Below are 22,366 nucleotides of genomic sequence, written 5' to 3'. Positions count from 1 at the left end.
CTGTCATTCTTCGGTTCTGAAAAGAAAGCTGGAAGAACTATCTCCTGAGACCTATTTGACCTGGAAGGGACTTTCGGCAGAAAACCTAGATCTGGCCTCAGCACTACCCTATCCTCTCTGATAGTCATAAAAGGGGGGTTAATGGAGAGGGCTTGAATCTCACCAACCCTCCTAGCTGAAGTTAAAACTACCAATAAAACCAGCTTAAGGGTAAGCAATTTAGCTGAGCAAGAATCTAGTGGCTCGAAAGGATGCTTGGTTAAGGCATTCAATACCAGGTTTAGATCCCAGGGAGGAAATCTGGTGCCCCTTACAGGTACCACTCTGTCAACTGCCTTAAAAAACCTAACCACCCATGGGTCCATGGCTAAACTCCTTCTCCCTAAGACTGACAATGCTGACACCTGTACCTTCACTGTACTTTTTGACAACCCTTTCTGGAGGAATTCTAACACATGTACAACTGAGAATTCTAAAGGCCAAGAAACTTTCTACACCTAGAAAGGAGAAGAACTTTCTCCAAACTCGCGCATAGATAAATGTTAGTCACCTCTTTTCTACTTTTCATCAGAGTGGAAACAACTTCTATCGAAAATCCCTGACTGGCTAAAAATGACCTTTCAAATTCCACGCCGAAAGGTGTAGAGACTCTACACCTCCGGGTGAAATACCAGACCCTGCGACAACAGGTTTGGGATCTCTGGCAGAATCCATGGGTCCGAAACTGACATGGCTCTCAACAGGAAAAACCATGCCCTCTTCGGCCAGAAAGGCGCTATTAGAATCACTCTTGCTTCCTCGTACCTGATCTTCCTTATCACTAGTGGAATCAACTGCAGAGGGGGGGAAAGCATATCCCAGAGGGAAGTTCCACCTCTGGAGAAAAGCATCAACTCCAGATGGGTACTCCCTTGGACTGAGGGAAAATAACTTTTTGGCTTTCCTGTTCTCCCTTGTGGCGAACATGTCTACTGATAGAAGACCCCATAAATTCACTATCTGGGAAAATACTTCTGGATTCAGAGACCTTTCCCCCTGACGTAACTTGTGGCGACTCAAGAAATCCGACTGAGTATTCTCGACTCCTCTTATGTGTATGGCTGAAAGATTTAGAACTCTCCCTTCTATTTCCTTGAAAATCCACTCCGTCTCCCTCAGTAAGGAATCTGACCTGGTTCCCCCTTGATGATTGAGGTACGAAACGACCGACCGATTGTCGGACATCACTCTTACATGCCTGTTCTGGATTTTTGGTAGAGCTGCTCTCAGGGTCAGTAGCACTGCCCGGAGTTCTTTTCGATTTGAAGAAAAACATCTAACCCTGGGACCATTCTCCCTGAAAAATTTTATCCTCCACATGCGCCCCCCATCCCCAGGGGCTGGCATCCGTAGTTAATACTACTGGTTCCGGAAAGGACCAGGGAACTCCCTGAGTTAAGTTCCCTGCTTCCTTCCACCAGTTCAGGGATGACAGTGTCGGATCCGATAGCTTTATTATCGATTCCAGGGAAGCCCCTGCCCGTCTCGTGGTGGCCAAGATCTCCACTTGTAGTTGCCCAGAGTGCCTCTGAGCCCACTGTACTGCTGGTATACAGGACGTCAGAACTCCTAACAGTGACATTGCTTTCCTTATGGACAAGGACTCTCCTGACTGAACCCTCTGAACTGCGTGCTGAACTCTGGCAACTTTCTCCACTGTGAGGAAAGTTTTCTCCTGTCTGGAATCTAGCACCAGACCCAAGAAAACTTGTCTTGTCGATGGCTGCATCCTGGACTTCTGGAAATGTAATAACCATCCCAGACTTTGCAGGACATCCATCACCTGATTCAGCGCTTTGACACATGCCTCCCCTGACTGGGCTACAACCAGGAAATCGTCCAGGTAAGGCATGAACGTGATATTCTCCTTTCTGATGAAAGAAGCCATCTCCGCCACTACTTTGGTAAAAATCTGAGGCGCCATAGAGAGGCTGAAAGGTAGCGCCTGAAACTGAAGAACACCGAACTCTGATCTTACAGCCACCCTGAGGAATTTCTGGTGGTCTGAATGTATCGGAATATGATGGTAGGCATCTTTTAGATCTAGAACCGCCATATGGCATCCTGGAGACAAAAGATAGATCGCTGACCTGATAGTCTCCATCTTGAATTTCCTGACCCTCAGAAATTTGTTCAGGTGCTTTAAATTTATAATCGTCCGGTATGACCCATCTGTTTTTTTCACTAGGAACAGAGTAGAATCCTTTCCCTTTCTCTAACTCTGGGACAGGAATAAACACATTTTTGTTTGTTAATTTTTTTTATTTCTTGCATTAATGCGAGAGAAGAAATCTTTCTGTGGGATATCTTATGAACTCCAACCTTAGCCCTTCCTGCAGGAGTCCTACCATCCATTTCCCTGCAATCTTTTCCCAAGCAGGTAGGAAGAATTTTAATCTTTCCCCTACTGGGATCATGGCGTCATTGCTTGCCCTGTTTCTCCGTACGAGCGGAGGCTGATCTAAACGAAAAACCCTTATTCCCAGATCTAGGCCTTGCTCCCTGCATTCTGTCTCCAGTCTGTCTTTTGTTTTGGAATCTGGACGGGTTTCCGAAAGGGCCGTTTATATTGCTTAAACTGGGCAAAGGACTCCTGAGGAAATCTTTTTTTCCTGTCTGCAGCCTTTTCAAGCAAAGAGTCTAGCTCTGACCCGAAAAGAAATTGACCGTCACAGGGAATGCTGCATAACCTTAATTTCGACGGCATATCCAGCCTCCTTTCCTGCTCTTAAGCCACAAGGCAGGGCGTGCAGAATTGGAAAGTGATGCAGCTCTGGCCTCCAGTCTTACCGCATCCATAGAGGCATCAGTAATAAAATCTGCAGCCTTTTGGAAGGTAGGCAAGGATGCTAATAACTGCTCCCTAGGAAATCTGTCCCTGATCTGTCCTTCCAGTCTATCTAGCCACAGAGACATAGATCTGGCGGCTACGGTGGCGGCTATACTAGGCTTGAAAGCAGCCGCAGAAAACTCCCAAGTACTCTTAAGTGATGAATCTATTCTTTTGTCTAAGGGGTCTCTTAAGAAACCCATGTCCTCAAAGAGGCAAAGAGGATCTCTTGGAAATTTTTGAAATAGCTACATCTAGTCTTGGGGCTTTATCCCAGGAGGTAGAAGCTTCTTCCTCAAAGGGGTATTTACGTTTAAAGGTCTTTGATATAAACGGCTTCTTATCCGTTTTTTTCCATTCCTTTTCTACTACCGCTAAAATAGACTTGTGCACCGGGAAACATCTACACTTCTTTTCCCGCAGACCCTCAAATACTGAGTCCTCCACTGATCTATCCTCCCTGGTGTCCTCTAACTCCAGGGTAGATCTAATAACTTTTAGTAATTTGTCCGTGTCTTCAGCCGAGAATAGGAATTTTCTTTCTCTCCCTTCATCCTCTGAAGAGGAGGAATCATCAGAGTTCCCATCTGCAGAAGGAGACTCGCTGTCTTCGGACCCTACATCCGACTCCTGCCCCACCGCTTTTCTTTTCTTTCTACAAGCTTTAAGGGACACTTTAACTTCGGCCATGAGACTTCAAATCCCTTAGAACACCCGGAGTCTCTTCCGCCACAGTTTTTTTTAAATGCACTGCTGACAGAGCTTCTTCGTATACGAAGATGTCAGCGAACACTTGCAGATAGGGCATTCTTTATTCTTTTTCTTGGTCACCACTTTCTTAGGCACCGTCTACAGAGAAGAAATATACCCATATCTAAGGAAACAGCCTTAACCCTTTAAGGACCAATCATTAGAACTCACAATACCAGAGGCAAGATTTCAATGTCTGCGCCTTCAGACCGCCTTTCTTCCTCCATTATTGTGGGTAACCCGGCATACAATCAATATTGTAAACGATTACCACATGCCACCAGAGTGCCCCTCTCACCTGAGAAATCCAATGCATCCTGCAGACCCACCATGCCAGACACCACTCAGATAGGAACTTTGCCGTCTATCTCCGGACAACCTCACTCCAATCCTTCCGAATCACTGCCATACCTGCTGCTGCTCTTGAAGACACGGAACTTCCGGTCACCTGACCAGAAGCGCACGGCCGTGGAACGCACCTACTTCCTGTATGACGTCACCACTCTGCGCCCGCGGCCCGTGGCGTCCTGACTGGTCTGCGCTCTGCTGGGGCCTTCTGGCCACACCTGCTAAGATGGTGTGGTCCTCCTCACCTGAGGGACCGAGACCTCCTGCCTGCTATGGAGACACGCGGTCTCTTGGACAACCGCCGCAATCTCCTGTTCCTCCAGCCCCAAACCTATGGGATAGGAACCTGTGGCGGGTAAGAACTTTTCTGTCAATGACCCTCCAGTATCCACTGGTCATGACAAAAACGCCGAACTGCAGGCTTCCCGCACCAAGACAGGAAACCTCACCGAGTTGGGAGTGGCTCCACCTTTTTTATGCTGCAGGTTTCCTGTCCTGGAGGCGGAGCCATCTCTCTCTAAGGTGCTGTCGTGGGGAGGGGAAAATTATGTATTCCCAGCCAACCCATTTAGTGCCTCATGTACACAAGCAACCATATCCATTTTTTTGCAAAACACGGATACCGGACATGTGCATCCTCCATTTCTGCAGGTCCCGCACGGTTACAAATGCCTATTCTTGCCCACAAAACAGACAAGAATAGGACATGTTCTATTTTCTTGCGGGGCGGCGGAACAGAAATATGGATGCGGACAGCACAGAACACAGGGTGCTGTCCGCATCTTTTGCGGCCCCATTGAAATGAATAGACCAAAAGTACAATCGTGTACATATTGCCTAAGGCTTCCACATGGGTGCAGGTTGTCTAACAGATTCCACGCAGATTTCTCTGCATTTCCGCACCAAAATCTGCATGTGCTACTTGTTTTGCCCCCCCCCCCCCCCCCCCCCCAATTGCAAATTGTGAAATCCGAACTAACAATCGACATACCGCTGATTTCAAAATCCACACTGCACGTCAATGTCTGCATGAGATACCAAATCTTCACTTCACTGGTACTGTATTAGGCCCCTTTCACACAGGTGAGTTTTCCACGTGGGTGCACGCATTGCACCCGCACCGAATCCTGACCCATTCATTTCTTTTTTTTAAAAATATAATCTTTATTAACTTTTATCATTTTTCATTTCAAAAGCATGTTACAATGGTATGAGAAATTGACAAGGTTTGACATAAAGATACAATATATCGACCCATTCATTTCAATGGGGCTGTGTACATGAGCAATGTTTTTTAGGCATCACTTGTGCGTTGTGTGAAAATCGCATCATGTTCTATATTCAGTGTTTTTCACGCAACGCAGGCCCCATAGAAAGGAAAGGGGCTGCGTGAAAATCTATCTTCATTCAGCAGGACCTAAGCTGATGTCACCGCGCTCACCACGTGGTGAGCATGATGACATCAGCACAGGTCCTTTTGCAGGTCCTGCAAGAAGAAGAAAGAAGACTATCACTGCTGCGCGATTAAGTGGATGAGGTAATTTTTTAAAATTATTTTTAAACCCTTGATGGACATTTAACTTAGCATTCTGTATTAAAGAAAGCTATTTTCCATTATAACCATGTTATAATGGAAAATAATAAAATCTACAGAACACCGAACCCAATCCCAAACTTCAGTGAAGAAGTCCAGGTTCGGGTCTGGGTATCAACATTCAGTTTTTTTTATCACGCGCGTGCAAAACGCATTAAAACTCTTTAAACTCGTGCGGAAAAAAAACTGAACACCGCAATCGCAGACAAAACTGACTGAAATTGCGTGTGCACTCACGCGGGTTTCCCACAAGGCACCCGCAACGCATCCAGACCTCTTCCGCAACGCCCGTGTGAAAGGGGCCTTACTCTGCGGTTTTTCAGTGCAGAAAAACTGAACCTAATGTGCAACCTGTGCAGGTAGCCAAAGGCAGTTCTTAGCATTTTTGGTCCCTTGCTGCTCTGTAGAATGCTTGTGATGTGACGTTTTTCAGTTTTTTCCCCATAGTCTTCTCTATAGGGAAAAAAAAGTTATGGTATAGACTGAGGATATATCATAAACATCTCATGTTGGGGTAACAGTCTAACCTCACCTCTGCTACCGCTTCAGAGACAATTTGACAATTTTGACATGTTTCAATACAACCGAAGTTATGAAATAAGGGTGTCCAAAAAAGTCTTGAAACATGCATTAACAAAATGGTTAGAGTGGCACTTCCATGTGGAGGCATTTATGGTATGTCCAAAGGATATAACAAATATCTAAAGTTTGTCGTTCCAGAGGAGGAGAACAAGGTGGAGAGATGGCAATGAATGTCCACATGTGATCAACTTATCAATTGTCATGTAATGCCTATAATCATTTATAACACTTTTCTTAGTATCCTTTTTGTCCTCACCAATGCCCAAGCATGTATTTGTGCAGTAGCATAAAGAGGTTTTCCTATTTATTTATTTTTTTAATGACGACCTATCCTATGGACACCAGTTTGAGAAGGCACCGGGGCTCACAGTAATGCCGCAGTCTTCTAGCTGCTCACCAAGCACAGCACCGTACATTGTAATGTACAATAGGCAATGTGACCGATGAACGTGTCATCACTGGCCTACGTAAATCTGAAGAAGGCTGAGGCATTACTGCCTGCACCGCTGCTTTCTCATACAGCTAATCAGCGGGGTTGTTGGACCTCCACCGATCAGATACTGGTGACTGATCAAGAGGATAGTTCATCAGTAACAAAACACTCTCGGAAGACCCCTTTAATAATTAGGAGCAGTAAAGAAAAGTAATTTAACCAATGGGGAAACTAAATATGTTTTTTTTTTCATTTGCAACATAATGAATTACCACGTGCATTAAATATGTCTATAGACAAAATCATTTTGTATTTTTTTAAGTGGTCATTGAAGGTGTATTGCCAGCCTAATTACAGCAATACATAGTAACATAGTACATAAGGCCGAAAAAAGACATTTGTCCATCCAGTCCGGCCTGTAATCCTGCAAGTTGATCCAGAGGAAGGCAAAAAAAACCTGTGAGGTAGAAGCCAATTTTCCTCACTTTAGGGGAATAAAAAATTCCTTCCCGACTCCAAATCAGGCAATCATAATATCTCCCTGGATCAACGACCCCTTTCTAGTAGCTATATCCTGCAATGAAGAAAAAAAAAAAAACTCCACACTGGCCAACCCATATCCCCCCCAGTTTAGTAACTTCACAGATCTCAGCCCGAAACATTTAACAGACAAACATTTATTAAAGTTCTTAAAAGAAACACAAAACAGCTTAAAAAAATCCCCCTTTAGCTACAGTGCAATGCAATACTCTAAATTAAATATACCTTTAAAAATACAAAAAAGGAAGAAAACAAAAACAAAAAAACAATTGATCTGTACAATGAAGGGACATCGTTGATGATTCCTGAGGGGAAGGGATTGATCCATCCATGAAACGAAATTAGGAATAACTTAAGTCCTTGTTTAACGCCAAAAACAAAAAAATTAAACATCTACACGAGGCATATCCTTGTGGCAATTGTTTTCAGTGTCTGGAAGCTTGAAATGAAGACTGATCTGAATCAAATCAAAGGCACTGGATCAGAAGGGAAACCTTAGTTTTGTATACCACCAGGTATCCCGGCCTCATCAGTGCGCGAGAAATAATCACTTCCGGCATTCAAAGGCTGAACTATATAATGCTGGAGTAGCAATAATTCACAATCTTGAAACTGAAAAAGAATAGGATTCGTTACTGGTTCTTGGTGGAGACCATGGAAATGTGATGCAGAAATCAGAATGGCTTACTTCGGAATGACACCAGACTTACGCACGGTTGGCTTACTGCAATATTATATATGGCCATTTTGAAGTCTGCTTTCTCAATGCATGGATACAAAATTCTAGACTCCACGATTCCAGCAAAGAAAATTCTACAAAATAACATCTGGACTGACAAATAAAACCTTGTCCAAATATAAAAACCTAGAACCAGCCATGATAAAGATAAAATAGTTGTTAAAAAAAAAAAAAAAAAAAAATCATTTCACAGTTTTTTGTTTTTTTTTGCAGCCAAACTCAGTGTATGCTATAACAGGGGAACATTAGTTACCCGCCACAGTAATTGAAAACACAAAGTATTGTTTTGTAGGAAAGGTATAGTCTAAAATACCATGCTAAAATGAAACCGAAGGATTCAGATGGTTCCTGTTAAAAAGTATAACATTGCAAGATGATCTACAGTAAGAATTCAAGCATAGAGAGGTATTCCCATAGTATTTAGTCCATTTATCAGTTCCGATCTGATTTTATTTTTTTATCCCCTGAAGCAGCAACTCTAAATACTTCTCCTCAGTTTAATCAGTTGTGGTCTGCTGTCTACATAAAGCTAAGCAGGGAAACAAGGCTTCATCATTCTAAAACCTGAGCCCAAGCCTCGCTCTGAGGTGAACGTGCAGCAGAGCGAGAGAATGTACACGTCTTATCAATATAAAAAAAGAAAAAAGAAAAAAAAAAAGGTATATTTAGTTTAAAGCCAGTAGTGCAACACAGACTCCGTGAGGCATTTACCCATGCAGGAAGCGGCCCATCTACTGTGGAATGCTTTAAATTGTCTATACTTTATTTCTCAGGAGATACAAAAAGGAAGATTAGAAGGGGGGGGAAAAAAAATAATTAGGGACCAAAAGGTTGGGACCATTTTTTTTTTTCCTAAATAAAATGTAGTCAAGTTTCTATTCCCTCCAGTCTTGGATACTGGGATGAGGGACTTTTAGGGAGCTGTGAGATGCAACCCCCTACCATGGCTATTAAGGGAGAAAATGGGTTGGTGGTGGTAAGGACGTCTTTCATTCAAGCAACGAGGGAGTGCAGTAACCTATGTAGTTAATACAAATGGATTGGAAGAGTGGTCCCCGGCAGTCCCTGTTCTGAGCCATAGGTACGGCCCTTTGTCTTAGGGCTCTTGGCTCTGAGGGATCGGCATTATTGCACCTCGACTCAGGAACCACTTCCGGGTCGGTCTTCCTTTGCAGCCAATGACATTCGGATTTCTGGTGTCCAATTTCCCCCTGAAGATTTACACCACGTGGAACCTACATCCTCACCCCCAATGCCCTAGAGTCATTGACACAGCGACACTGTAGACGCTAATCAGATAGTTTCCTCCCAAGTGGATGATGGAGTTCACTTATGGTGTCTCTGAGAGTGGTTCTTCCTTTTTCTTTTAAAAAAACAGCAGCACCTGCCACAAAAAAAAAAAAAAAAGAGAAAAGAGAGAGATAGGTCAGTAAATTAGGATAACTGTCCTGGGCTTAAGATGTTTGCAGTTTCACTGCTGCTTCATGACTGCACTGCGCCAGTGTACAAAAACGACAAAATGCACAGAAAGGTTCTCTGCAAAGGGCCAGACAGCTTTGTAGAAGAAACGTCAGAACTGGACAGGTTTTTAGCAATCACTGCAAAAGGTGCTTGTCCCTTGATCTGACTTACAACTCTAAACCAAGAGGTAAGTGGAGGCTGAATATGCACCATGTGGGTGGTTACAGACACTTGAGGAATGACAAGGAGCAAGAAACACTGGTGTGTCGCATGCAGACAATATACAAGGTGATAAGGAGTGGACAACAACTTAGCCAGACAAAGTGGGAATTTGGGTGAAAGTTTAGGACCCAAGTGGCTAGGTAAATACTAATAAGGAGAGGAGCAGTTTGCCATCCCTACTGCCACACATCCTTAAAAGATCTGCCTTGGGCCCTACTTGAAGGGGAGAAAATTGGGGAGAGGCGAGATGAAACCGTTTAGTTACTATACAGACTTCTACCCCTCTTCGCATTAAAATAACCCTGCACAAGCGTGCATGTACGGTATATGGTGGAATTGGAAGAAATCGCTCTATGCCAATCCCATTAACCCCCAGAACTCCCTCACCAGTTACATGGGCTAGGTGATGTGTGTCTGATTGCTGGGGGGTCCACCTGCTGTGACAACCGCCCATCACAAGAACAAGTGTCCTGTGATTGAATGGAGCTGCAGGGGTGCATGTATGCTGCAGTTTTATTCAAAGCTTATGGAACTGATAATATAACCAAGTGCTGTACTTTGCTTTCTCCATCAGTCCCATAGATTTAGAATGGACTGACAGCGTAAATTCATGACCCCCACTCCATTCAGATGGGTGTTCTAATGATCAGTCTGGCCCTTCCAGCACTTAGGCAATTATCACCTATCTAACTTTTAAATGTATGGCCGGCTTTAGACATGGGTGCATGTCAGTTTAGCTCTTGCTGAGAAAAACAAGGTTATCTGTGGACTGGCACCCTATAGCTTAGTCATAAGGAAATGTGTATTGCAGAAAGTATAAAGAATGATTTTCAATTTTAAACACACTGCAATATCAGACAAAGGAAAATAAACTGTAAATATTAAAGGGGTATTCCCACCGGGGCCACTCATGGCATATTGATAGGATATGCACGGGCTCTCTCCTTTCACCGTTATAGGACTGAGCCGAGCCAAAGTTTATTATGTTGCACATGGGCAATGTTCTCTATGTCCACTTTAGGGCCCCGTTCTTGAGATGGGAGAGAGAACGAGAGGTAGGACCTTCAAATATCTCACATTTATGGCATATCCTATCAGTATGCTATAAATGGCCCAGAGACTACAGCCCCTTTAAGGGCTTGTAGGACATTTACAAAACCTGGTCTGCTTTCTTCCCTTTGACCTTTCTCCCTCGCTCAATGGCCAAGTTCAAATTTAGGCTAAATGTTGCTACCTCAAGTTTACATCTTGGGTTTTCCAAGATTTTGACCTTTTTACATGGACCCCAGAACATGTGGTACCTAATTAAAAAAACAAACAAAAAAAAAACAAAAAAAAACTTATGATTGCCTGCTCCCCACCGTTGCAGTCTAGTGCCCGGGTTCCAATTGGCTATTTTTCTGTTCCCAGCCTGTTTTCTTCCAGGGCATGAATGGGGTCACAAGTAGTGCTGCAGCCAATGACTGATTTCAGTGGGGACTTGTCTCCAAGTTGCATGTGATCCAGCTGCTCATGTGCTGATTGGGGACATATCCCTGTAGAGGCCAGTGGCCAGAAGTAAACAGGCCATGGACCGGAAGAAAGGTAAATAGAACCAGGGTTCTGGATTGGAGTGGCAGGAGAGTATGATTTATTCATTAAGTAACAAAGTTCTAGGTGCTAGTAAAAAAAAAAAAAAAAAAGAAAAGAGGTAAAATCCTGGGATACCCTTTTAAAGAGGACCTGCCACCTGGGGTAAAATGTAAAATTTGCCCACCTTCACTATTGGCATCGTTCCCTTCAATAATCTGGTATGTTTTTTTTTTCTGTGGCCCCCACTCCCTCCTTCCTGTATTATCAGGTTGTTCACTCAATGCAAAAGAGGGGGTGATGCTCTGACTGGACTGCACAAGAGTAATGATGATCACCCCCTATTAAGCACTGAGTGACAAGGACCTCCCCCGTTGGCAAAATATGGCCAGCTCTGCATATCGGGAGTCAGAACTGTTAGTTCCTATAACAGAGGAAGGCAGGCAGATGTAAAAAGTTTTATGAGATGACAGATCCTCTTTAACCAACTGACATAAGGTTATAATTAAGTTCTTAATCTGGAGAAACGCTAATGTTGGGGGAAAAATATAAATGCCATCTACTTAAAGATTATGATTTTTAGGTGCCACAAAAATGCCAGGTCCTGAAACAACACTACCACAATAGCTGCATATTGTTTTTTTTCCACTGAACCTTGTTAAAACTCAAACTAATGCTAGGTAAAAAATAAAGCCACTACATTTTAGTATAGATTCTGATTGGATATTACTTCAACCATTAAATAAAAATACAAATGAAGGCACCTTTTCAAAAGGGGTATTTTGAATATTTTTATATCTACGGCTCTATGTTGTTTCGTTTGGAAAGAATATATATTTTAAAAAAAAGGTGAAGATGTACATTCCCTTAAATCAGTATTACCCAACCCGTGCGTCTTCAGTGAAAATGCAATACCCATGATGCCCTGAACACTGTCTCAAGAGAATCTGCCTCCATGATTGTGGACTATTATCTGCAGTACAACATGGGTGGCACTGCCACCGTTCCTCCACTGCCCTCCTCGTGCTCAAAGTACTAGCTTATTATGGCTGATATAGGTGATCCTTGTTTTAATCAGCGATATTGGCTCCATAACAGATTTTACATAGACCTATACAGCTCTTTAGAGTAGATTGCTTAACACTGCAATTGTCGATATTTTTCTCCAGACATTTTGCCTAAAGACCTAGTACTGTTCCATTAGTTATGTGATGGCTAACCTTCGGCACTCCAGCTGTGGTAAAACTACAACTCCCAAGATGCACACTTGTTTGGCTGTTCTTAGAACGCCACAGAAATGAATGGAGCATGCTGGGAGTCGTAGTTTCACCACAGCTGGAGTGCCAGAAGTTAGCCTTCACTGCTCTAGTAGGTCCCAAAGTATTTTGGGAAAAGGTGGTTTCAGTTGACCCATGATCCTTTCTGCAGTACCATCCCTGCTTGTCTGTCTACATAAGTCCTAACTCAGTAGACTTCAAGCATAAAAACTAGTGCAGACAAAAGTATCAGTGCTGAGCAAGGCAACAATAGATGAGGTCTTCTTTTCTAACTTGTGCTTGCAAATGAAACATGACTAGAACTATGAGCGACATTGACTCCTTTAGGTCAAGCCCATTTCTACCATCTAACCAACTGTAGTAAAGTTAAAGCAGCACTCCCTCAGCTATTATCTGACCTATTAGAATGCATGATGTAAACTGTAGTGAACGTAAACTTCTTACCAGAGATAGTATTTGTGAGTTATCCCCTCCCTTCTGATCCTCAGCTGTCTCATGTGACCAACCCTCTGATCGCCAACTGACACAGGACAGGAAGTCAGTTTCTCTACTGATCCCAATGAGACTATCATTGAGGCTCTAATAGGAATACATAGAGAAACTGACTTCCTATCCACACATAAGAAGCTGTGTTATTTGGAAAGTCTGATTGCCGGTCACATGACACAGCTGAGAAGCAGAAGGGAGGGGATAACTCACAAATACAGTCACTGGTAAGAAGATTACATTCACTACAGATTACATAATGTATCTTTGTAACAGGTCAGAGAATAACATTTTTCTTGTAGGAGTGCTACTTTAATACAAGTCAATTACTTTTTAATGCAGTTATTATACTGGTGCAGACCTTTTCTGCTATATAGAATTGTGTGCAGATATTGCAGTGTATGTTTTTTTTTTTTAGATCACATAATAATGATTACCGCAAGACTCTTAAAAGACTGTACCCTTTCCTCCTTAACCTGTAAAAGGAACTTTAAGGGTTTCTATAAATATGGGTTATGTAGTCTATTCTGCAAAGAATTAAAGTGGTACACAAGCTAATCCCATGGGCCAACTCTTAATGGGGGGGTCCTCTCCATGGTGTGCACTCCTCAGAGAGAGACTCACCACAAGTTGAGCATTTTCACGCAGCTACAGTGTGTTAGAAGACAGAGAGAGAGAGAAAGAAAGAGAAATATTAATACACCCAAGAGACACTAGGGAGAGGATGGGGGAATGCAGCCATGCAGACAACATGCCTTGCAGGTCAAAGGAATGGGGATATCACATTAAGATCAAGAGAGGCTATGACTGACATTTGTGGGAATTCTGACCATTCCAAGCAGAGAAAGTGGAAGGAAAGGGCCTCATTTGCACGGGCAGATAATTTGTTCATAATGAGTGTTGATCGGCGCTGGTTTTCTTCCAGTCCTCTGCATGTTTGGATGAACGACGATTCATACAATCGTTCAGTCCCATACAGCTTAAAGGGGTTTTCCAGGTCTTTTATACTGATGACCTATCCTCTGGATAGGTCTTTAGTATCTGATCAGTGGGGGGTCCAATGAGCACTGAGGCCTTCTCGCAGCTTACCAAGCACAGCGGCGTACAATGTATAGTGGCAGTGCTTGGTATGGAAGCATAGCCCCATTCACTTCAATGAGGCTGAGCTGCTTCTAGGCTACGTAACCAATGAACATGTCGTCATTGGCCTAGGAAAAGCTAGCCACTGCCTTCTCAAGCAGTTTAATCATTGGGGGGTCTCAGGTGTCGGACCCCCACCAATCAGATACTGATGATCTATCCTGAGGAAGGTTATCTGTATTAAAATCTCAGAAAACCTCTGTCGGCAGCACATCCCATTCACAAGAAGAGATATGCCGCAAGCAATGATTCTTATGTCCACATACAAGATGTGGCCAGTGACAAACATTTGTTTGCTCACTTGATCATTGGACATGTTTGCACAGGGCAATGATGAGGATCGAACGCAAGTATGAACTATAATTCGACCGGTCATCATCCCATGTAAATGGGCCTTAAAGGGGTTTTCCAAGTTGAGTAAAAATGCGCCAACTGCCATGAATTGTGTTACAATAACCAAGTATACTCACCAGTTTAATCCTCTGCCGCTTCCTCCCAGTCAAATACTGTATACCTGGCTGCAACAGTAATGAGGGGTATACGGGCACCACTTCTGTCATGTAAACGAAGACCAGCGGGGAGAAGTGCAGGAAGTAGCAGAGGATTACACTGGTCAGTATACCTTTCTTCTGTTATTTTATCACAACTCCTACAAGCAGGTACATTTTATAATTAACTTGGAAGACCTCTTTAGGGCTTAGCATCAAAGTCAATAGCATGACATTGATAAAATATTTAAAAGTAATTTGTAAATCCCCGACTTTAAAACTGAGCTTTATGCAAATGCCAGCAATAACTATGCGACATTCCCAGCAAGTCTCTTGACAAAAAGCACACAAGCATAAATTTGCTCCGAATACTTTACTGCTGGCAGAACCAAAGCAAAATTAAAAAAAGCTTTTAAGAGACACTTAGTTCAAAGTAAACCTGGAAATACTACGTGCATTTTGTAAATCTGCATCTTAAATTGAAATCTGCTATATGTTATAAATTATGCATTTTCTAAAATATGGATGCAAACAATAGCAGAGCTATAGATGTAGAATATTAAGTGGGGCAAACACAGGTATGTGGATGATAAATGTATTCTTCCAGTAATCTGTGTGGTCACTATACTTGCCCAGTGCAATATACATCAATATAACGTTCATCTACAAGTAGTCCACAGAAACCAGCAGTCCAATTCTTAAAGCAACCCTCCAGTTCAAGAAAAAAAAAATCTCATTAACTGGGGAACAAACAGAGCACTATACATTGTGCCCTCCTTTTAATCTTTTCAGCCACAGATCCGCTAATTCCTGGGCTCTTCTTCTGCCATCCAAGATGGCTGCAACGCTTCTCAGACAATCTGATGCAGACCAAGACACTTCCTGTTTGTCCAGCCCTACACTTGGATTGGTCAGTAATGCTCATGTGAGCAGGGCTAGCCAATCCAAGGGCAACAGGAAGTGTCTTAGGCTACCAAATGTACAGCGTGGTAGTGGTAGGGCCATCTCGGATGGCAGAAGTAGTGCCCGGCAACTGGCAGATCTGCAGCTAGAAGGATAAAAGGAGGGCTCCAGATTGTTTTTTTTATTTTTATTTTAACCGGAGAGTGGCTTTAACACTCCATGATCTTAAGGGAGAAAAGGTGAAAGAATGTAGTGCCCGACAGGGGACAAGTGGTTATGTAATATGCTCTCTGAAGTCTGACCGCATGCAGAAGTGGCTGCAATTTAGGCGTGATCTGTATTGTAGTGGCGATACTGACATGAAGGCACAATATGAAAGACAAGAAGGTAGATGAGGCACATGGGAAAGGATTAAATGGGTACACATGCTGGGGTAGGATTGTAGATGGGACTTAAGCATGGGCACATACTTAGCTTCTTCCACAACCTCCACCTCGGCCTGCGCTGTGATCGGTGCATTGGAGTGACCCCCTGTTTGGTCATCAGCATTCAGTTGCCCATTTGTTGAACTCATCACCTGTGGCAGAAATGTCATTTAGAAAAAAAAAAAAATACAAGAACAAGACATTAGCAGTAATAATAAAGTGGTATAAAAGTATAAGAACTGCACAAGATACACACATTAGATCTGACCTGTCAGCATCCTCCATTTATAGAGAAGTAACTTACAGCAGATAAGTCTGTGATGGAAAAGCCAGAATTACATCAATTCAATGGGATACTCTGCCTCTGTAAGTGACTAATGTACTTATTAGTGCACTTAAAAGTTACAGGGAAAACCTCACCAGGTTACGGCTGCCCTCCCTGGGGGTGGGAAGCATAAAGTAGACAGACACCCCGATTTCAGTGGTGTGTCACATGGTTGTCAATATGGTGTAGTTTATCAGGGTAAGGCTACATGCACACGACCGTATGTGTTTTGCAATCCGCAAAAAAAACGGATGACATCCATATGCCATCAGTTTTTTTTCGCAGAGCCATTGTAACAATGCCTAAAACAAACAAGAATAGGACATGTTTTATTTTTTTTTTGCGGGGCTACGGAATGGACATACTGATGCGGACCCATTGAAATGAATGGGTTCGCATCCTATCCGCAAAAAAAACACTAAACGGACACGGAAACAAAATACGTTTGTGTGCATGTAGCCTAAGTGAGAGCCAAGTGTCGTGCACACCAGGAATCACCACAATTAAATACACAAGCTCAGGAGCCCTCTGTGGTCACGAGCTGCTGGCTGCCGCACCACTGCTTTCCTCTTATGCACAGTAATAGGGAGAAAGCTGTCAATCAGCAGCAGGAGCAGCCAGCAGCTCATACATCGAAGGCTCCCTAGCTCACACAGCACTTGAGCTGCATCTGGTAAACTGTGATCTTTAAATAGAGCATACAGATAAGTGGTATACCTATATTCTGTATAATTATAGTCTCTGTCAATACTTTATGCTGGCCTCAGGTAGGACACCCAAGCCTGGAGACAAAAGGGGTCATTTATCAAACTGGTGTAAAGTAGAACTGGCTTAGTTGCCCATAACAACCAATCAGATGCCACTTTTCATTTTGGAGAGCTTCTTTGGAAGCAACTAAGCCAGTTTGAGAAATGACCCTCAAAGTCCCTTTACAGACTGTTGGTGCCATGTTTGTTGGTGAAATAGCCTTTTCTGGACAATCTGTTTAAACCCATGTTCAGACACTGCAGATTTCACCCTATGAATTACACTATGAAATCCACTGCAAATATCTGCTGTAAATCTGCGTCCTAACATGTATGAAAATGTACTGCATGCCCTAAAACATGCTCTAGTACACATCCACTAGCACATCTGGCCTTGAAGGGCTATATCCACCACATACAGTGATGGCATATTGCTCGGATATGTCCTCGCTATTTCATTGGTGGAGATCTGACTGTCAGTATCCCCCCTGATCCCGAGATTAAAGGCATGTTCACACAAAGCAGTTGAAGTGCAGTTAAAATTGTATCAAATTCTCAATGTGGTGTTGATGTGTTTGCATATTTTTTTTTACATGTGAAACACGTTTATTTAACATGATTTACCAGTTTACCAGTTAAAACGACAGATGGGGGGGAAAGCATCAAAACTGAATTGTGTTTTTATCCACAACTCAACTGCTACATGTGAACACAGACTAAAAGTGCTGCAGTGTTGGGGGCCCTTCAGTTTTATAGTGTATATCTTCACCAAACATTAAGACACACCTTATTTTTTACTCTCCTTTTAGAGACTTATTTTTTTTGGGGGGGGTTACTCCTGGCTAGACCTGACCGGTTCCCATCTGCTGGGTCACATCTCCTATGCCTGGCTGCCGTGCTTAGGTCCCCTCGCTGTCAGCATCCACTTTTACACAGCTGCAGCCAAATTGGTCACGTGATACAAGGGGGCCAGGTGACTGCTGTGGCCTGTCATTGGCTGCAGCAGCGCCAAAGTGGATGGTGTTGGGCAACAAGGGAAGCAGGACCAAGTGGCAGTGAGCAGATAAGTATGCTTCCCTTTGCAGGTCTGGCCAGAAGAGGGGGGTGGGGGGTGGTCTGCCCAAAGCCCCAAAAAATTTAACACCTTTAAAAGGAGAGTAAAAAAAAAAAAAATCGGAGACACTTAATGTTTGGTGAGGACTTGCACACATTTAGGAAAAGTGAGTTTTCTTAAAATGTTGCAAATGAGAAAAAAAAAAAAAAAAGTCACATCTTTGCTCCACAAAAATGCTTGTAAAAGAAAAAGCTGCTGTCATTTTAGCCAGTGGTTAATTTAAAGTGGTATTCTGGCGAAATAATTTGAATTAAAAATGGGATCAGAGTGGGGTAAAATAATAAGCAGTTGGTACTCACCTTACTGATCCTCCCAGCTGCTGTTCGGCCGATGCTCCCCTCCCAGCTTCTCTTCACTTCCTGTTCTCTGGCTTGATGCATCAGAAATAAATGCCCGGGCAGCCAAATCGCTGGCTGATGCGTGTCAAGCACAAGAGCGGGGAGGGAAGCCTTGGCCGAACAGCAGCCGTGGGGATCGGTAAGGTGAGTACTGACTATTATTTTACCCCATAACTAAAATTAGGATGCCAGAAAACCCCTTTAATAAACAGAGATATAAGTTGTGACACATCAAATGGGGCAGATGCAGCCATACATCTGTCACAAGACACATCCATTTTCAACCTGGTCATGGGCTAAAAGTAGGTCACTTAAAAATGTAGCTCAATGTTCTCAAAAAGAACAAGTTAAAATTCCAAGAGGAGACCTAAGACAAGATTTAGGTTTTAAAAATGACTGCATTCATGACATCAGTTGTTCATCACGCTCTAATACCTGCACAGATCCCCCATGCCGGTCTGATGCCAGGTGAGGTGCCAGGTAAGCGGGGTGAGCCTGTCGGCTGGCCTGTAACTCCCAAGCTCCTCGGCGGTCTGGCGCGCCCGTCTGCGCAGAGGCGTTAGGAAACATGCGATTGCGAGATGTGGTGGAGGAGAGGGGTATTTGGGGAGGAGATCAGCCAGGCCAAAGCAATGGAAACAGATCACTGTGTTAGTGAAGGTGAGAAGAAAGCCAAGCTGTGGTCGCGTGCTGCAAGCAGAGCAAATTCTCAGCCCTCTCTGTACTGAAAAATGCAAGGGGTCTCAAGTATGGAAACTAGAGAAGACAACAGCAACCAGGTTGTATGATAAGTCACTGGCCGCAGGACTGTCCGTATATGCAGCTCGCCATTTCTCCTGCCAGAGAGGGCTGAGTTCAAAAAGCAACTAAATAGGGGGATGCATTTGTTTAACAAATCTCCAAGTCATCAGTCCAAAAGCAATTTTATTAAGATACGAGAATTCACCTGTCAACATCACAACAAATTATTTCCATAAAGGGGTTATCCAACAGTTTAAACACCCCTCACAATGCCCGGGCCCTACCTATGGAAGATACTTACCGGGTCCCTTCGGATCCCTGCATGGCAGCCTCCTGTCCCTGCCGTGTGGATCAAAACATACGGGACAGGAGGAGGGGGGAGGGGTTATGTGGTACAGCCAATAGCAGGCTGTGAGGGTGACCTGCTTCCCTAGCATCCCAGGTGACGTCCATAGCAATCAAAGCTCCTTTGGAAAATGAAAGGATGAATCTGATTGGTTGCTATGAGCAACTAAGCCAGTTCTACTTTACTCCAGTTTTGATAAATTTTCCCCCTAGTGTTTCACAAGCTTCCGTATTCAGGTAAGTACAGGGGTACATAAAAAGTTATTTTAGGTTATCAATTTGAAGCATGAAGAGGGATTATTCTCTTAATTTTATTAATATGACATTGAAAATGTATGAAAGTATGGTTTAAACATTGCCTAATCTTAGGAGGCATATAGGAAACGCTATAAATTTGATCTTCAAGGGGGGGGGGTGGGGGGCTGACCCTTGCACACTATAGAAAAGAGTGCTGGACTATGCACACTCCCATGGTCTCAGTCACCAAACAAGCCAGTGCCTTTTACTATATTGTACAAGCAGGACCACCGCTCCAGGGTGGTCGTAACCATGGAAACAAGCAGTGTATAATGTGATGGAAAAATGAAACTAATCAGCACGGGAGACAATCACAATACATTACCAAGTACCTTGTATTAACTTTATCTACATGATACCTGCCATTTGCTGAAGTGACACAACCCCTTTAAGCACACGGGATTAAAAAAAAAAAAAAAAGAATTTTCATTTGGCCAGGAGATTAAAATAAAAAGTAGGCACAATAATGTAAGAACAAGTTGTATGTTACATCATACCATCACTAGAAATGTCACTCAGCTAGGACATTACTGTAAAGCATAAAATTAGTAGCAAATGTGAATATACGGGAACAAACAAACCAGCATGAGGCGACTGAAGCTAAGCATGCAGCTCTTTCCTAATAGAAGTCTGTCAGCAGTTTTGACTACACTATCCTGCTGACAGCACTAGGTAGGGAGAGCAGGAACAATATACCTTTGGTGGAGCTATTATCCTCATGAGTAGTGTGAATATGAGTTTTTATTCTGCCAGGTCCTGTTCCTTTAAGTCCCAGGAGGTGGAGTTTCACAGAGGTCTCTATACTGAGCTACTTCATAGCCCCTCCCCTTTACCAAGTCAAGTGACAGCAGCTGTAGTGGTCTCCTGGTTGGATGCTGTACCTGTCACTCAGAGCAGAGGGGAGGGGGCTGTGAAGCTGCTCAATGCAGAGAGCACTTTACCGTGAGTGAAACTCGACCTCCGAAGTACTTGCAGGAGCAGAACCTGGCAGACTAAGGGCTCTTTCACACCTGCGTTCTTTTCTTCCGGCATAGAGTTCCGTCGTCGGGGCTCTATGCCAGAAGAATCCTGATCAGTTTTATCCTAATGCATTCTGAATGGAGAGAAATCCGTTCAGGATGCATCAGGATGTCTTCAGTTCCGGAACGGAAAGTTTTTTGGCCTGAGAAAATACCGCAGCATGCTGCGATTTTTGCTCGGGCCAAAAATCCGGAACACTTGCCGCAAGGCCGGATCCAGAATTAATGCCCATTGAAAGGCATTAATCCGGACTTAAGCTAAACGTCGTTTCGGCGCATTGCCGGATCCGACGTTTAGCTTTTTCTAAATGTTTACCATGGCTGCCAAGACGCTAAAGTCCTGGCAGCCATGGTAAAGTGTAGTGGGGAGCAGTATACTTACCGTCCGTGCGGCTCCCGGGGCGCTCCAGAGTGACGTCAGGGCGCCCCAAGAGCATGGATCACATGATCGCATGGCACGTCATCCATGCGCATGGGGCGCTCTGACGTCATTCTGGAGCGCCCCGGGAGCCGCGCGGACTGTAAGTATACCGCTCCCCCGCTCCCCACTACTACTATGGCAACCAGGACTTTAATAGCGTCCTGGCTGCCATAGTAACACTGAAAGCATTTTGAAGACGGATCCGTCTTCAAATGCTTTCAGTACACTTGCGTTTTTCCAGATCCGGCGTGTAATTCCGGCAAGTGGAGTACACGCCGGATCCGGACAACGCAAGTGTGAAAGAGGCCTAAAACTTCTTATTCACACTGTGTAGTATTTATTATCCACAGTAAAGTAGGACATTTAAGTTAATTAAGCCACTATAGTGGCGTAAAAGAGTCGCACATCATGGCACCGTATGTGCACCATAATTAGCAACTTTACAAGCTTCTTGCAACTTTTTTGAAGCGCCGAGAAAGGGGTGGGGCATAGCAGGAGGGACAGGGCTTCATGAGGCCTGCAGGATTTACTATAACTTACGCCAGAAACTGTAGTCTGTAGCTGGTGTAGACTTCAGTTTGTGGGGCACACCACGGCAGAAATGAACTTAATTAGGCGCATCTCACACCAGTGCAGGGAGATCCAGATTGGCGTATAGAAAAGCCAGTCTTTATAAAAATTTTCCCCAAAAGGTATGGTTTGTCCTGGTCACCCAGCCCCTACCTTGTGTTATCAGCAGTTTAAGGCTACTTTCACACTAGCGTTCGGAGCGGGTCCGTCTGATGTTTCATCAGACGGATCCGCTCCTATAATGCAGACGTTTGCATCCGTTCAGAACGGATGCGTCTGCATTATAACTTAGAAAAATTTCTAAGTGTGAAAGTAGCCTGAGCGAATCCGTTCAGACTTTACATTGAAAGTCAATGGGGGACGGATCCGCTTGAAGATTGAGCCATATAGTGTCATCTTCAAGCGGATCCGTCCCCATTGACTTCCATTATAAGTCTGGACGGATCCGCTCGCCTCCGCACGGCCAGGCGGACACCCGAACGCTGCAAGCTGCGTTCAGGTGTCCGCTCACTGAGCGGAGCGGAGGCTGAACGCTGCCAGACTGATGCATTCTCAGTGGATCCGCCTCCACTGAGAATGCATTAGGGCCGGACGGCTGCGTTCAGGGCCGCTCGTGAGCCCCTT

General features: G+C 43.9%; 1 protein-coding gene across 3 annotated transcripts in view; it reads right to left on the bottom strand.

Moving 5' to 3' along the window:
- Nucleotides 1–7,243: 7,243 nt before the first annotated feature.
- The window catches only part of CSNK1G1 (casein kinase 1 gamma 1), a 79,017-nt gene continuing 63,894 nt past the window's right edge, over nt 7,244–22,366 (bottom strand). For 2 of the 3 annotated variants that reach the window (XM_040413767.1, XM_040413768.1), the window contains exons 11-13: nt 18,785–18,895; nt 15,872–15,978; nt 7,244–9,239 (exon numbers count right to left, since the gene is read on the bottom strand). In XM_040413767.1, the coding sequence (XP_040269701.1) occupies nt 9,182–9,239; nt 15,872–15,978; nt 18,785–18,895 (276 nt within the window). In that variant the 3' untranslated portion in view covers nt 7,244–9,181. The remainder of the gene's footprint in view (nt 9,240–15,871; nt 15,979–18,784; nt 18,896–22,366) is intronic. The other variant, XM_040413769.1, reaches the window with a different exon arrangement.

The sequence above is a fragment of the Bufo bufo genome, chromosome 1, assembly GCF_905171765.1.
Source record: "Bufo bufo chromosome 1, aBufBuf1.1, whole genome shotgun sequence".
NCBI lineage: Eukaryota > Metazoa > Chordata > Amphibia > Anura > Bufonidae > Bufo > Bufo bufo.
This window is presented reverse-complemented; position numbering and strand designations above follow the sequence as displayed.